This window comes from Budorcas taxicolor, chromosome 11 (assembly GCF_023091745.1).
Source record: "Budorcas taxicolor isolate Tak-1 chromosome 11, Takin1.1, whole genome shotgun sequence".
Taxonomy (NCBI): domain Eukaryota; kingdom Metazoa; phylum Chordata; class Mammalia; order Artiodactyla; family Bovidae; genus Budorcas; species Budorcas taxicolor.
Window position 1 is genome coordinate 30,440,754 of NC_068920.1, and position 16,040 is coordinate 30,456,793.

The window sequence follows — 16,040 nt, forward strand, 5'->3', positions numbered from 1 at the left end:
TTCCTTTTTATATTCTCACATTTTGGCCATCCTTTTCCTCTTTTCATCTTTTTTTTTTTTTTTTTGCTGATGCCTAAAAGGTGTCTCAGGGCTCCAAGTCTAAGTGTTCATGAAAAGTGAAAGTGAAGTCGCTTAGTCATGTCCAACTCTTTGCGACCCCATGGACACTAGGCTCCTCCGTCCATGGGATTTTCTAGGCAAGAGTACTGGAGTGGGTTGCCATTTCCTTCTCCAGGGAACTTCCTGACCCAGGGATTGAACCCAGGTCTCCCACATTGTAGACAGACGCTTTCTGTCTGAGCCACCACTTGATCTTAGCCAAAAAGCCAAGAAGTGTTCATGAAACTACATATAATTCATAGTGATCTTTGTTCATATTTTTTTAATGTGGCTAAAAAACAGATCACCATAACCACTTGGGTTTCACTTTTCTCAACTAGTTATGAAATGAGATAAACTCCAAAATTTCTTTTCAAATCTCAGTATTTTTTGATTCTTAGAATAGGAGAATCAGAATGGCAACCCACTCCAGTATTCTTGCCCGGAGAATCCCACAGAGAGAGGGGCTGATGGACTATGGTTCATGGGGTCTCAAAGAGTCGGACACAACTCAAGCAACTTGCATGCATGTATGCGTTCTCTGACTACATACTGAAAAGCTCCTACTATGCCTTTGATGATTCTACACTGCCTATCAAAGACTCAATGCATTAGAAAAGTGTTCAAGGCCCTCAGTCTGGCCCCCACCTACAATCTCCCACTCCTGCACTTCCCTGCAGGAACTCTGTGACCCAGACAAACTGGAAACCCCCTGCCTCTTGAACATGTCTTAAATTGGAGTCTTACCTCACCCTAGTCCTTCGGCCAAAAACACTTTCCTCTATCCTCCATCTCCCTCTGCAAAGAATCTACATTTCTCTCAATTATTAACTCAATATTTAACCAATGACCCACATATGTTGGTATATATTTTATAATTCAAAATTCTAAAACAGAAAATCTTCATATTTCATAAAATTTTGACCTTAGGTATACTTTTATTTAGAATCTCTTCAGAAATAACTTGTCTTACTAGGAAAATATAAAAACAACTTCTACTAGAAGTTACTTTTTTTTAAAGGAAAGCATTGTCAGATACCGAAAATAGGAATCATTTCCAAATACAAAAATATGGACAGAGTCTTGATTCTCCTAGGGTCCTGAACTTCAACTCAAAATTATAGTGAAAGAATCTTCAGGGCTCTATCCACAACTCTAGGTAGGTTTTCATTGCAAGATACTTAGCCATTTCTTCCTCTTCTTTTTTGGTTGTACCTAAGGCATGCAGGATCCTAGTTCCCTGACCAGGGACAGAACCACGCTCCCTGCAGTGGAAGCAGAGTCAACCACTGGACCACCAAGGACATCCCACTGAGCCATTTCTTGATGTAGTGTCCACTGTCCTAACCGCTCAAAGGGGTGCTGGACTATCCTTCAAGAACCAATAAGCCTATTTAATTGGATTTGAATCAATATTTCTTATACCTTGCTCAATCATAAAACTGAATTTCTTACACCTTGCTCAAACATAAACCAAAAATCTCTTTCAGATTGGACTTTCCAAGGGCACAGGGAGGGATGGATACTGGTCCAGGGAACATTTGAAATGAGTTCAACACTAGAGACTTCACAGGTTGAGTAAAAGGAGCCAGGATGGGAAAAGAGAGAAGTGAGGGAAGTTTAGAAATGTAAAGAGACAACTAAGAACTTCTGGTCTGGAAGACTGGAATAATCACAGAAACAGCCAAGGTCTTCATGTCACTGTGTCCATGCTCAGTCGCTAAGTCATGTCCAACTCTTTGCGACCCCATTGCCTACAGGTTAAGTCAAATATTATTTCTCAAATAATGAGGAATATGGATCCTAGATAAAAGAATTAGCATAAGAGCATTAGTACAATCAGTATCAGAAAACAAGGAAAGTTAGTTTGGTGAACTGTAAGTCATTTTAATTGCGTGAACCATCATTGCATTCTAAGAGTACATCTGTCTCTACAGCATATATAACATATTTTGTTTCTTGGTGTTTTACCAGCTGTTGAGAAAATTAAGAATTTTTGAAAAGCTATAAACAAAACAAAAAACAAGCACAGAACAAATCAAACATTCAACCTTCAATTGCAAATGTAAAAACTCAGTTCATTGGAAATAATTCCTCTAAAATCCTAATCTGTTCATATTTTAAATATTTTAAAAGCTGATATAACTGAATTATCCAAACATGCTGCTTCTGCATATTGGAGAAGCATTTAAAATACTTATGAACTCAGATTATAATAGTATATATATCACTATGTGCTCAATTGCTTAGTCGTGTCCAACTCTTTGCAATCCCATAGACTGTAGCTCCTGTGTCCATGGGATTATCAAAGCAAGAATACTGGAGTGGGTTGCCACTTCCTCATCCAGGGTTCGAGCCCACATTTCCTGTGGCTCCTGCAATAGCTCTGTGGATTCTTTACCACTGAGCCACCTGAGAAGCCTATTATATCACTATATGGAGTATATATTTAACTTGAGAAGTTGATTTTATTGCAAACTTATGCTACTATATTTTCTTTAACTTCATCCTAAAATCCCTATGTATTTCTATTGGATATAATTTAAACCTCAAGACACAAGAAACTATATACTCTTGAGGAAATTTAAGTTTTTTTTTCTTTTAAGATTGTCAATAATACCTACAATTAGTCACAGGTAGTGACACTAACAGTTTGAAATGTTAGGTTTAAGAATATATAACAGAACAAAATACATGAAATCAAAAACATCACCTATCACTTCATTTCTCCACATAAGCATTATGTGCAATTCTTGTCATCCAAATCCTGTTTTCAAGCTCATGTGGAGGTTGTTAGCTTTTAAACAGAAAGAGTTTGACTTGGACCAAACTAGGGAAAAGAATAAAATAATATATAATATTTTGAAATGGCAATTTTTCGTCTGTAGGAGTACGTTGAACTACGGAACACCAACAAATGATATATCACCAACTTGTAAACAGAATAAGGAAGCTTTCTGTTATAAGGCAGAAATATCTGAAGATTACACTATTTCATGAAAACAAAAAGATGTAGAAGGGTGTGAATAGTATGCTATCATTCTGTGTAATCAAGGGAATAAAATTATATATTCATATTTTCTTGTATTTACATAAAGAAACCCTGAAAAGTAGTAAGAAACTAGTTAAATGACTACCTACAAGGAGAAAGATAGAGACCTTTTTAAATGTTGTTTTGCTACTAGAACCAGGTGCAGAATGAATTATCTTTCGTAAAAACTCCTTCTAAGTAAATTAAAATTTAAAAGTTAAAAATAATCACTCATTACAAAAATAAATTAAATGCCTCAAATGAGATATATAAATGGGAGGAATCTTTCTTGGCATTCCATTGTAAATTAAATAGGCTGTGCGTCTATTGAAACAAACAAACAGGCAGGTTTGTTGAGCTAAAAAGCAAAATTGTAATGCCTTGTAAGTCCTCTAAGTTGCATATGGCAATACAATGCTTCTGATGGCTTAGCAGAAAGAGCACTGCACTAAGAATAAGGAGAGAGGGTTCTAGTTCCAGCTGCATTAACTAGCTGTGTGATGTTACACAGTCACTTCTAGAGCTTCTGTATCCGTATGTTAAATAAGGGCATGCAGAAATGACATTGAGGTCCCTTATTGTGTTCTATTACTCTTAAGTTACCTGCTTGTGTAGATGATATTCCAATCCAGATTGTTATCACCATAGATATTTCACTTGTTTGTCTCCTGGCCTTAGTATAAGCTTCGTAACACTCAGTGTTAAGGGAAAGGAGTTTTTTAATGTATGACTTTGGTAATAATCAATAAATAGCAGTGAGAAGCATAGAGGCTATAAAAAGCAATCAGCATGGAAGACTGATCATACTTTTCTCTCTATTTTTGTATATGTCTGAAATTTTCCTTAACAAAAGGCTTAATAAAGAAAAACCCCAAAATGCTCAAAAGTCACAGGAAAAATACAGTTAGGCCTATATTTTCACAACAAAGATCTTAAGTGAGATATTAGATTTTTAAGTTAAGTATCTTAGTCTTTGTAAAATTTAAAATCATGAGCAATATTTGTTATGAGTAGACACTGAGCTAGTAATAATATATGGTTGCGTCAATTTCTTGGTTTTTAAATGAAGGCTGAATTTCTAAACCTCTATAGGGAGAAGCCTTTTGTGTATGGAAAGATCCAAGTGCCCCCTTTTGTAGGTTAAAAGGCAAATTTTCCTATCTTATGCAAATAGAAACTAATCTAATGGTTTACATTATAGATTTTACTGAAATTATTTTTAAATTAATTTTTAAATACTACCTTTGACTTTTTGTATTCAGGTTGCATATAATTTTTTTTTCAGGTTGCATATAATTTTTAAGACTTAAAATAAGTTTTAAAAAACTAGGATAAAGTTTTCCTGAAGCATATCTAGAAAATTTTTTGGACAGATATGTGTGAAATTATGAAATCAATATGATAATAGTGTTGCAAAGTTATGGATGTCACTAACCAAAGAGACTTTGACAGCTGCATTTAAGATATTATGCTTCTCTCAGCATAAAAATCAGGACATTTTCACTGGCTTTCTCTGGAGCTTCCTATTACTAGAGGATTAAATTATTAATACTATTCTTCTCTCAGGGATAAAGTAAGAACCAGGACCCTGGCTTCCTTGCCTAGTGGTCTGGCATCAGGAAATGCTGCCCTACCTGTTCCAAGGAGCTAGCTGGATTCAGCCATGGGGTGGACTTTCCGATGTTGGATGAGGTTGCAGTGGTAGATGAAGTTCTTGCCACATTCATCACATTTATAAGGTCTTTCTCCAGTGTGAATTCTCTGATGCTTAATGAGGACAGAACGTCGACTAAAGCTCTTATTACACTGATTGCACTGGTAAGGCTTTTCCCCTGTGTGGATCCTGAGATGATGAAAAAGCCCAGCATTCTGGCTAAAGGCTTTGCCACAAACGCTGCACTGGTAGCGCTTCTCCCCAGTGTGGAGTCTCTGGTGCTGGAACAGGCCTGATCGCTGGCTGAAGGCCCGCCCACACTCATCACATTCATAGGGCTTCTCGCCCGTGTGCGTTCTCTGGTGCTCGATAAGGATGGAATTCTGGGTGAAGCTTTTCCCACATTCACTACAGATATAGGGTCTTTCCCCTGAAGAGCTTCCCCGTTGCCTCTCAAATCTACCTTCATGGTCACAGGTCTCTCCATATTCAGGCCCTGGAATAGTATCACCATTCAGTTTGTCAGGTGCCTCCACAAGAGACTTTTCTTCTTTAGACAGCTCCCTCTTTGGGGCTAACTCCACATTCCAAGTTCCAGTCTCATTGTCTGAAATAATACATGGATTACATGAATGTTGTGTTCCCAAAGAAAGAAAAATACTGGTCAGGAGAGTGGGTGGAAGGGGACAAGCAACCATATTTTCTATTTACTTTCCCACTCTTAACAATTATACCTGGGCTTCAGTGAGAAGTGCCCTGTATCACAACTGCCTGTTTACTGTCTACTCTCCCCAGAATGTAAACTCCCTAAGGGCAAGGACCATGTCTACCTTGCTCATCACTGTTTTCTCCAGTTCCCAGCACAGTGCCTGGCCCACAGTAGACACCAAGTAAACGCGCTGAGTTGATGACCTTTCGGGGAATGACTTAGGCTTCCTAAGCAAATTCTAATCCTCACCAATCTCCTGAATCGGGCACACCCCTCGCAAGTTCCACTGAGGCCGCTCTTCCAAGGTTTGGAGCTGGCTGCCTGATGACTCCTGGGCTGTTCCTAGAGCTGCTTTCTCCTTCATAAGCTCCTTTTGTTCATGATCACGGGCTGGGACCTGGCAAAAATTAAGGACAATTGGGAACCAAATATCAGAGAAGACACTGCAAGGCCTTCTCAGGATCAATGGATAGGAAAAGATGGATCAAGAAACTGGCAAAGAGAAAAGGTAGAGAGATGAAAGAGTCTAGTATACCTGATCAAGTCAGGTATAAAGAAATCCATCTTTTCCTCCTCTTTCTCTCACTGCACTGAAACCCCATGCTTCACCATGCAAGCACAAATCCTTGTTCTCCTTTCTTCCCACCTGCTCTCTTGGTTCATCCAGCTCTCTCTCCAAATCCTCCAGCACAATTACCGCCTCTTCTCCACTCACTGGGCGGTGCTCTCTCACCCAGGCCTGGAGCTCCTCGGGCAGGATGGTTAGGAACTGCTCCAGCACCAGCAGCTCCAGGATCTGCTCTTTGGTGTGCATCTCCGGTCTCAGCCACTGATGGCAGAGCTCCTGGAGTCTTTGAAGAGCCTCTCGGGGCCCCGGTGTCTCCTGGTAGCAGAACTGTCTGAAGCGTCTACGAAAGATCTCTCTGGTATGAGGGTTATCTCTTGACAGGCCAGATTCTTGGACCATTCTTGTGTGGTCCCCCTTTTCCTCTTTTACTTTCACTGCTAGAAGTCCCTTGTGCATCTCTGGAGTCTGAAGGGCCAAGGCTGTGGCTATTCAGAAAAAGACTCTAATCTTGATAATTCCCTCTTGCTCTTTTCTTCTGGAAATCCCAAAATCTAAAAAATAATTTGCAGGGAAAAAAATGAAGAAAATCCTTTTTGCTGGTAGGCACTGGAAGTATTTATACCCAAATCAGTAACTCGAATGAAGAACATGAATGCATGATTAATAATAATAATGATTATGCAAATACTGGTGAAAGTAAGATAGGAAGGGAAACAAAAACAAAACAATGCCCCCTCCCTGAATTTTACTGAAGGGACTGTTTGATCATCCTGAATGAATCAGCTCAAATAAATCATTTGAACATACTAGGTTTCCATTTGAATGGCAAGATACTAGACTCAGGCAGTTTTTAGTTGAATAGAGGTATACAAACACTTTAGTTCAAAGATGTCACAGAGGACACTAAGAATCAAGGAGAAAAAGGAAAGAAAAAGGAGGAGGGAGGGGAAGTAAAGAAGATAAATAAATAGAATGAGGAACAACAAAAAAATGTGCCTGGGGAAAAGAAGCTGAATCCCTTGAAGCAGGTTAGTTGTGGAGGAAAGAGATGTCTGCTTGGAGCGGGAAACCTGGAATTGAGACTGATCCCCAGGTACCCCCTCCACAGTCTTGGGCTTCACCTTTTGTGCTTTAGTCTACTTAATCAGTAACATAGGAATCCTAAAGCCAACCTTGTCTACCTTTCTAGGTTGATGTAGAAATTAAATAAGAGCACAGATAAAGAACACAAAGAAGCAGGCAGTTTGGTAAACTCCGTCTATGGGGTCACACAGAGTCGGACACGACTGAAGCGACTTAGCAGCAGCAGCAAAGTATTATAAATTACCATAACTGTGGGGCTTCTCTGGTGGTTCAGTGGCAAAGAATTTGCCTGCCAGTGCAGGGGACATAGTTTCAATCCCAGGTCCAGAAAGATCCCACATTCTGTGGAGCAACTAAGCCCATGGGCCACAACTACTGAGCCTGTGATCTAGATCCCATGAGCAACAACTATGGAGCCCAAGTGCCACAAATACTGAAGCCCATTTCTATGCAAAAAAGAGAAACTATAGAACTGAGAAGCTTGAGCACCACAGCTACAGACCAGCCCCCTCACTCACTGTTAGAGAAAGCTTGCATGCAGCAGTGAAGACCAGAGCAGCCATAAATAAATAATCTTTTTTTAAAAATTACCACTATTACTATTTTTCTTATAAAATTTTCAAATATTTTTTCTTATAAATTTTATTGAAAGATTAAATGAATATCCTAGTGATCTAAACACAATGGCAAAAAGAATCAAAAAGTAGTCAACTGGAGTGGTCTTAGATAGTAAAATGAAGAAAATATTAGTTTTAATATTTTTAAAATACAGAATTTTAGCTCTTTTTTGCCTTTTAATTTCTTGGAAACTGTTTCTCTTTGAAGCTCCTCAAGGATGGAGAGTGGGCACCTGTATGTAAAATAAGTGCTAATAAAGAGACAAATGTCAGAATTTCCAGTGGTGCTCCAGTGACTAAGACTCCACTCTCCCAATGCACGGGGCCTGGGTTTGATTCCTGGTTGGAAAACTAGATTCCACATGACACATCTAAAGATCCTGCATGCTGAAACAAAGGTCAAAGATCATGTGTGCTGAAACTAAGACCTGGAACAGGGAAGTAAATGTAAATATTTTTTTACAAAAGAGACAAATGTCCATGACCACTTACGAACAATCTTAATCAGGACAGTAATTAAGGCAATTTTCTGAAAGAAAACTCATTATGTGACCTAGTGATTTCCAAGCACCTTTTTTGGGCATAGGCTTTCAAACTTTTTTGACCAGGGCCTTTAGTAAGAAATATTGTATATGGTGACCCAGAACACACATACATGTACATATGAGTATATGCTTATGCATGTGTGATATACACAATACAAAAATGGAAATAATTGTTTTCTTTTACAAAATACCATGTATACTTACCTTATGTGATATATACTCTTATTTTCAAAAACCTATTTTGTAAAATGAAAAAACAAAAAACCCGGGTCATAACCCACTATATAGATTACATGACCCACATACGGATTATACCTATAGTGTTTTAAACATTTCTGTTCTAATTTTACGTAAAATTACTGTAATTCACTGTAGAAATAACCCTACATCATTCATAAGTATTGGCAGGCATCACAAAATTTAAAAAACTAAGGATAGATTATTTAAGTTGTTAGTAAACATTGATCATACTACAACTAAAAGAAAAAGTTAAATTCATATTGCCATTACTGGTTATAGTCATCAAAGGAAAAAAAAAAAAAGCACATTGGTATGAGACAGCATCCTTCTGGGTAACCTGTGAACATTATCCCTTCACAAATTTCTAACACCTTTGGCTTGTTTGACTTCTATAGACCATCTCAGGAAGAATGGAGACAGTTTCTACTCAAAAGATAAGGTCCCTGAGCTCATGTTTCCCCAACTCACCACCACTCTGACTACCACATTATCTTTTTCTGTTGAACTTTTCATACACCAATTCATTCATTTAGCAAATATTTACTCAGAGCCTACCATATTCCAGGTACTCTTCTGGGCTACAAACAAAAATAGTTTTCACTTCAAGGAATTTACAATCTTATAACATAATAATAATTGACATTTATAGTGCTTTTAATGTACCAGGCACCATTTTAGATGCTTTACATAAATTAACTCAATTAATCCACAAAGCAACCATGAGTTAAGGTACTATTATTAACCCTATATTGCAGATAAGAAAACTGAGGCATAAACAGTCTATGTCATTCACCTAAAGCGTCACAAGTAGTTAGTGGTGAGGCTGCAATTCAAACCCAGAAAACCTTTAGAATTCATATTCTCAATCACTATACCACTATCTCTTCTCTATGTAGGGGGAAGAAGGGGACAGGAGGACAAAAGGGGGTCAGAGGAGTCAGATGATAATCAAATGTATGTTAAGTAGTGATAAATCCTATGCAGAACAATAAATGTAAAGGATATAGTAAGAGGGAAGAAAGGTTTCTATTTTATGTGGATTAGTCAAGGAAGGCCTTGTTGATAAACTATTATATGAGCAGAGACCTGAAGGAAGTGAGGAGCAAATCATGGAACTATCTGGAAAAAGACTGTTGCATGCACGGGAACACTGAGTTCTTGGAGGCAGGAGCATGTATGCATTTTTCAAGAAACAGTGAGTTAACCAATGTGGCTAGTAGAGAGAAGGCAAACAAGACAGGAACAGGAGATGAAGTCAGGTTACGGACAGATCATGAAAAGCCATTATAAGGGTTCTGCCTTGTACTCTAAGAGACAAGTAAAGCTACTGGAAGTTTCAAGCAAGAGGAGTGATAAACTTTTACTCAGTTTTAATATTAAAACATAACTGGCTGCTGCTACAAGAGACTATGGGGAAAAGCAGAAGCAGGAAGAGAAGCTAAAGTAATAATCCAGGGGCAAGATGATGGTAGCATGAACCAGGTCTGCTGAGCTTGTTCTAGGGTGAGAAAGTTTTAGGGTACAAATTACTCAATTAACCAAGATTGGGTTCAAAGGAATAAACAACCACTTGTTTAGTCAACTTTTCAGGCCCCTGAAAAATATCTTTTCCCTATTTGCTACCTACTCATCTTGGTTTCAAGTCAAAGTTTTTCTGTTCAAAGACAATGCAACTGAAGCTTTGAGCTCTGCCAATAGAAAACCATTTCTGATATGCGCGGGTGCTAACTTCAGTGTGTCTGACTCTTTTCGACCCTATGGATTGCAGCCTGCCAGGTTCCTTGTCCATGGGGTTCTCCAGAAAAGACTGCTGGAGTGGGTTGCCACGCCCTCCCCAGGTCATCTTTTCAACCCAAGGATCCAACCCGCGTCTCTGTCTCCTGCATTGGCAGGCAGGGTCTTTACCACTAGCGCCACCTGGTGCTATTCTGGTATATGGTGTTTCAACTCTTGATTCAGTTCCACTAAGATCAATTTCCCTCTTCTCTGTCATCTTTTCTACTGATCAAAGCGCAACACCAGCGAGTGGGTGGGAAAACAGGTGTACGCACACAAATGAAATGGCTGTTTCATCAGGTTTGCAGACGGCACACGTCCTCAAATATATTCCTCTCTCTAAACTTAAATCCTAACTAGAAGTTCAGGATTACTAAAGTGTAAAAGCGGTAGGACCATATTCAAATAAGGGAACTCACTTCCCTTACAAAAAAGCTAATACAGAAAAAAAGAGCTGAGTCAGCACGGCAAAGGGTTTAAGAAAATGGACTCTGAAGTCAGACTCCTGGATCTGAATCGTGACTACATCCCATTACCAGCTGTGGAACCCGGGGCAAGTTACTCAACTTCATTTTCTTCCTGGACCTTAAAAAAAAATGGGGGAGGGGGGAAGTAACATACTACTAGTGTCTACCTCATAAAGTTATTAGAAGTAACTAAGTTAATATTGGGAAAGTGCTTTGAACAGTGCTGGCGGACACATAAGTGCTATTTAAATATTCGTGTTTTGTTTTTTTTTAAATCAACAGTTGGCAAAAGCCTATACATTCTTGAGTGAATCAGACTAAAAGAGGCTGTGGCAATGTTATAAAACCATCGTGCTCATTGTTTAAAATAAGCCCCCAGCAGAGAATGGCAGCCGTGGGAAAATACAAACCATTCTGGCTATCGGAACCTAATCTTATCCTAGGGTGCGGGGAAAGAGAGTTCCGAAGGACACTGGTGCTAGGACCGACTGTTTGAAGGGCTCAGGAACAGACGAAGGGGATGGGGGTGGGGGCATGGACGCTGACTTTCAACTAACAAGGCCCTTCCAGGTTCCGGGGCAACCTCCTCTGCCCTCATCTTTCCAGCCAAGCCCTGGCGAAGAAGACCCGCTGCCTCCTCCCCACACCCAGTCCAGAGTCACAGCGCACAGTCCGGACTTTTCAAAGGCCCTGCGGTAGCCCGACTCCGAAGCTCACCGGGCAGCCGTGGCACCACCTCTGAATCCTTGACAACCGCAGCCTGGATAATGATAAACTACAAAGGCCGGAAGTGCGTCACACCGCGGCTCTCAGGGTGTGTTCCTTCTAGTAAGCCCGGAGGTTTTCACACCTCTGTGGTCGCCGCTCTGAATCCCCCGCTAGGCGTAGGGAGGCGCTGGCTTTCATAGTCTCTTTCAAGGGGCTGGCGTGGGGTATACAATAACTGTCCAACACAGTGTTATCTGTACACTATTTCATTTACACATACTAACTCACTTATTCTACATAACAGTCCTGTGGGTTCGGTATAATTATATCCCTTTCAGTTCAGTCGCTCAGTCGTGTCCGACTCTTTGCGACCCCATGAATCGCAGCACGCCAGGCCTCCCTGTGCATCACCAACTCCCGGAGTTCACTCAAACTCACGTCCATTTCCTTCTCCAAGAATAAGCTGGAAATCATCCTAAATATGTTGATGGAAATAGTCTTTTTCTTTTACCGTGACATGGTACTTCATTGCACTGGAAAAGGAAATGGGAACCCACTCCAGTATTCTTGACTGGGAAAATCTCATGGACAGAGGAACCTGGTGGGCTACAGTCTGTAGGGTCGCAAAGAGTCAGGCACGACTGAGCAACTAAGTGCACACACTATTGGTTTTTTAACCAATCTTTTAGGGATGGGTATTTGGATTCTTTCCAGTATTTTTCTTTAACAAATAATGCTGCAATGAACAATGAAGAGAGAAGGAAGGTGTCTTTGTAAGCATTGTATCATTTTGCACTTTCAACAACAATGTGAGATAGTGCCTGCTTTCACACAACCTCCCTAATTGTATGTTTTCAGGCTTTTGAATATTGCTGATCTGATAGGTCATTAGGTACTGTATGCAGGTCAGGAAGCAACAGTTAGAACTGGACATGGAACAACAGACTGGTTCCAAATAGGAAGAGGAGTACGTCAAGGCTGTATATTGTCACCCTGCTTATTGAACTTCTATGCAGAGTACATCATGAGAAATGCTGGGCTGGAGGAAGCACAAGCTGGAATCAAGATTGCCGGGAGAAATATCAATACCTCAGATATGCAGATGACACCACCCTTATGGCAGAAAGTGAAGAAGAACTAAAAAGCCTCATGATGAAAGTGAAAGAGGAGAGTGAATAAGTTGGCTTAAAGCTCAACATTCGGAAAACTAAGATCATGGCATCTGGTCCCATCACTTCATGGGAAATAGATGGGGAAACAGTGGTTGACTTTATTTTGGGGGGCTCTACAGTGGAAACAGTGGCTGTCTTTATTTTGGGGGGCTCTAAAATCATTGCAGATGGTGACTGCAGCCATGAAATTAAAAGATGCTTAGTCCTTGGAAGGAAAGTTATGACCAACCTAGACAGCATATTAAAAAGCAGAGACATTACTTTGTCCACAAAGGTCTATCTAGTCAAGGCTATGGTTTTTCCAGTGGTCGTGTATGGGTGTGAGAGTCGGAATATAAAGAAAGCTGAGCGCTGAAGAATTGATGCTTTTGAACTGTGGTGTTGGAGAAGACTCTTGAGAGTCCCTTGGACTGCAAGGAGATCCAACCAGTCCATCCTAAAGGAGATCAGTCCTGGTGTTCATTGGAAGGACTGATGTTGAAGCTGAAACTCCAATACTTTGGCCACCTGATACAAAGAGCTGACTCATTTGAAAAGACCCTGATGCTGACAAAGATTCAGGGCAAGAGGAGAAGGGGACGACAGAGGACGAGATGGTTGGATGGCATCACTGACTCAATGGACATGGGTTTGGGTAGATTCTGGCAGTTGGTGATGGACAGGGAGGCCTGGCGTGCTGTGGTTCATGGGGTCACAAAGAGTCAGATACAACTGAGCAACTGAACTAACCTGAAAGAATTACAAACTAAATGCTAAAATCTCTGTTAAAAATGAACTCACAGTGCCAAATGTTGCCGAGGATTATGGAGCAATGGAAATTTGCATACACTGTTGGTAAGAGTGTAAAATTGGCAACACTATTTTTGGGAAATTCTTTGGTATAGCTACTGAAGTTGAATGTGTGCATATTCTACGACACAGGAGTTTCACTTTTAGTTATATTGCTGCCAGCAGTGTATATATATTTACTTATGAAGACACACTTTAGCCGCATTTTTTATAATTCTAAACCAGAAGTGAAGTCGCTCAGTCGTGTCCAACTCTTTACGACCCCATAGACTGTAGCCCTCCAGGCTTCTCTGTCCATGAATTCTCCAGGCAAGAATACTGGAGTGGGTTGCCATTTCCTTCTCCAGGGGATCTTCCCGACCCAGGGATCGGACCCAGGGATCGGACCCAGGGATCGAACCCCAGTCTCCCGCATTGCAGGCAGATGGTTTAACCTCTGAGCCATCAGGGAAGCCCTTACAGCAATCCAAAAGTCCATTAACAGCAAGATGAATAAAAAAATGGAAGTTTATTCATAAAATGGTATGAATGACGAAAGTGAATGAACTACAGCTACAAGCCACAGTGATAACTTTCACAAACATAATGATGAATGAAAGAAACCAGACACAAAAGATGCATATTTCATGATTCCATTTATATCAAGTTTAAAACAGGGAAAACGAATCTCTGTGTTAGAAGCCACAACAGGGAGAAAGAAAGGAATAGTTTGGGAGCGAGCACAACCGGGGTCTTCTGGGGAACTGGTAATGTTCTATTTTTTGATGTTGGTGGTAGTTGTGTGGGTGATTTCACTTCAGGAATTTCATTTAGCTGTATACCTAAGATTTGTGTACTTTTAAAATAGATATACTATATTTCAATAGTTTGTATTTTTTAAAATCAAACCATTTCTACAGATGAAGAAACTGAGAAATGGATTTAAGTTATTTTTCCTCAAGGTTTTTAAATATTATTATTATTACTGAAAAATATTGTCACTACTGAAGTTTAGTGAGTTTAAGGACACTCCAACTCAGGAGTTTCATCAGTTCTCATTCTCCAGTTTCCTCTTTTCCTTCTCCTTATTCTATTCCTCCCCTCTTAATTACCACTAGACCACTGTATCTCCGGGTTCTCATTTTGTTCCTTGCACCTGTTATCATTCAGTCATCCATCGATTCACTGATCTTTTAGCACACATTCATTAAGAGCAGGTACATGCACTTTAGGACTCAAAATGCCATGACTTTATTTAGAACTGAGGCAGGCTGTTGATTGCTCACTAAGTAAGTAGCTCCTTTTTATTAGATATCAGAACTCAAATTTTTTATCTGTGTCCATTGGCACCTGGAATAAAAATTAACAGAGCAATGAAGTTTGGAGAGCTTCCTAACTGGTGACCTCACTGAGATGCAGGAAAGGCATGCCCTGAAAGTGAATGGATGCTCTGCCCACTGCTCCTCCCTGTCATATCTTGCCCTATGCATATCTTGAATTTGGCTATTCCTGAGTTATATTTTTTATAATAAATTGGTACATGTGTGCTAAGTCATGTCTGACTTTTTGAGATCTATGGACCATAGCCCTCCAGGCTCCCCTGTCCATGGGATTCTCCAAGCAAGAATTTGTTGGTTGGGTTGTTGGAGTGGGTTGCTGTGCCCTCCTGCAAGGGATCAAACCGATGTCTCTTAGGTCTCCTGCATTGGTAGGTGGGTTGTTTATCACTAGCGGCCTGGGAACCCCCCAAAAAAGTGCTTTTCTGCCAAAACCTGGGATTGAACCAGGCACCTTTAGATTTTCAGTCTAACGCTCTCTCAACTGAGCTATTTCAGCCCCAAGATAAGTTGGTAAAAGTATGTAAAATGTTTCTTTGAATTTTGTGAGCTGTTCTAGCAAATTATCAAATCTGAGGAGGGAGTTGTAGAAGCACTTGACTTTATAGTTGGCTGGTCAGAAGTACAGGTGGCCTGAATTCGTTATTGGCTTCTGAAGTGGAGGTATGAGAGCAGGCAGTTAACTAGATGTGAGCTGAGAAAGGGGGTGGGAGCAAGAGCCAGGTGACTGGAAATGGTCCATCTTGTGGCGACAGGAGTCCTAGAGGCAAAGAAAGGATGCAATAGATGGGAATTTCTGGTCTCTGAGTGTCACCTTTTGCTCATTATGCCCTCATTACAATAAAGTTAGCCTTACAGAAAAGAAGTGCCCATTATGTACTGACACCATGACACTTCTGCTCAAGACTAAAGAGGGGTGAAAAATCCCTCTTGCCCTGGGGAAGGTAGAGCTGGGATGAAAATCAAGAGATTTGACCTGAAACCCCTGCCTCTTCAATGAATATTGTCTGTGCAATCATTTTCACATTCCATATAACCAGCTTGCCAAAGAACCTCAGAGCAGCTGCTCACCTGATCCTGCCCATTCTCCCTCCTGAGAATGTACTACTGCTTAACAAATTCTCACTTTGCTGTCTTAGCTTCTCTGTCTCAACTCTGAATTCTTACTGCAACAAGAAGAGAACCTATTCTCCAAGAGTAAAATTTTGTGGAATTGAGCCCTTAATCTGTGAGATCTATGCTAACTCTGGGTAGTGTCACAATTAA

The 16,040-nt window shown here is 40.2% G+C and overlaps 1 protein-coding gene and 1 non-coding gene across 2 annotated transcripts; both read right to left on the minus strand.

Annotated features, from left to right (window-relative positions):
- Window positions 1-4,777: 4,777 nt before the first annotated feature.
- On the minus strand, window positions 4,778-6,544 carry ZSCAN23 (zinc finger and SCAN domain containing 23). The gene is made up of 3 exons (XM_052648041.1): window positions 6,140-6,544; window positions 5,743-5,890; window positions 4,778-5,391 (listed from the first exon to the last, which is right to left on the minus strand). The coding sequence occupies exons 1-3, from the start codon at window positions 6,515-6,517 to the stop codon at window positions 4,778-4,780; spliced, it is 1,140 nt and encodes a 379-aa protein (XP_052504001.1). The 5' UTR covers window positions 6,518-6,544.
- Window positions 6,545-15,200: 8,656 nt separating this feature from the next.
- Window positions 15,201-15,273, minus strand: TRNAF-GAA (transfer RNA phenylalanine (anticodon GAA)). The gene has a single exon. It is a non-coding gene; the product is annotated as a tRNA-Phe (tRNA).
- Between the last annotated feature and the right edge of the window lie 767 nt (window positions 15,274-16,040).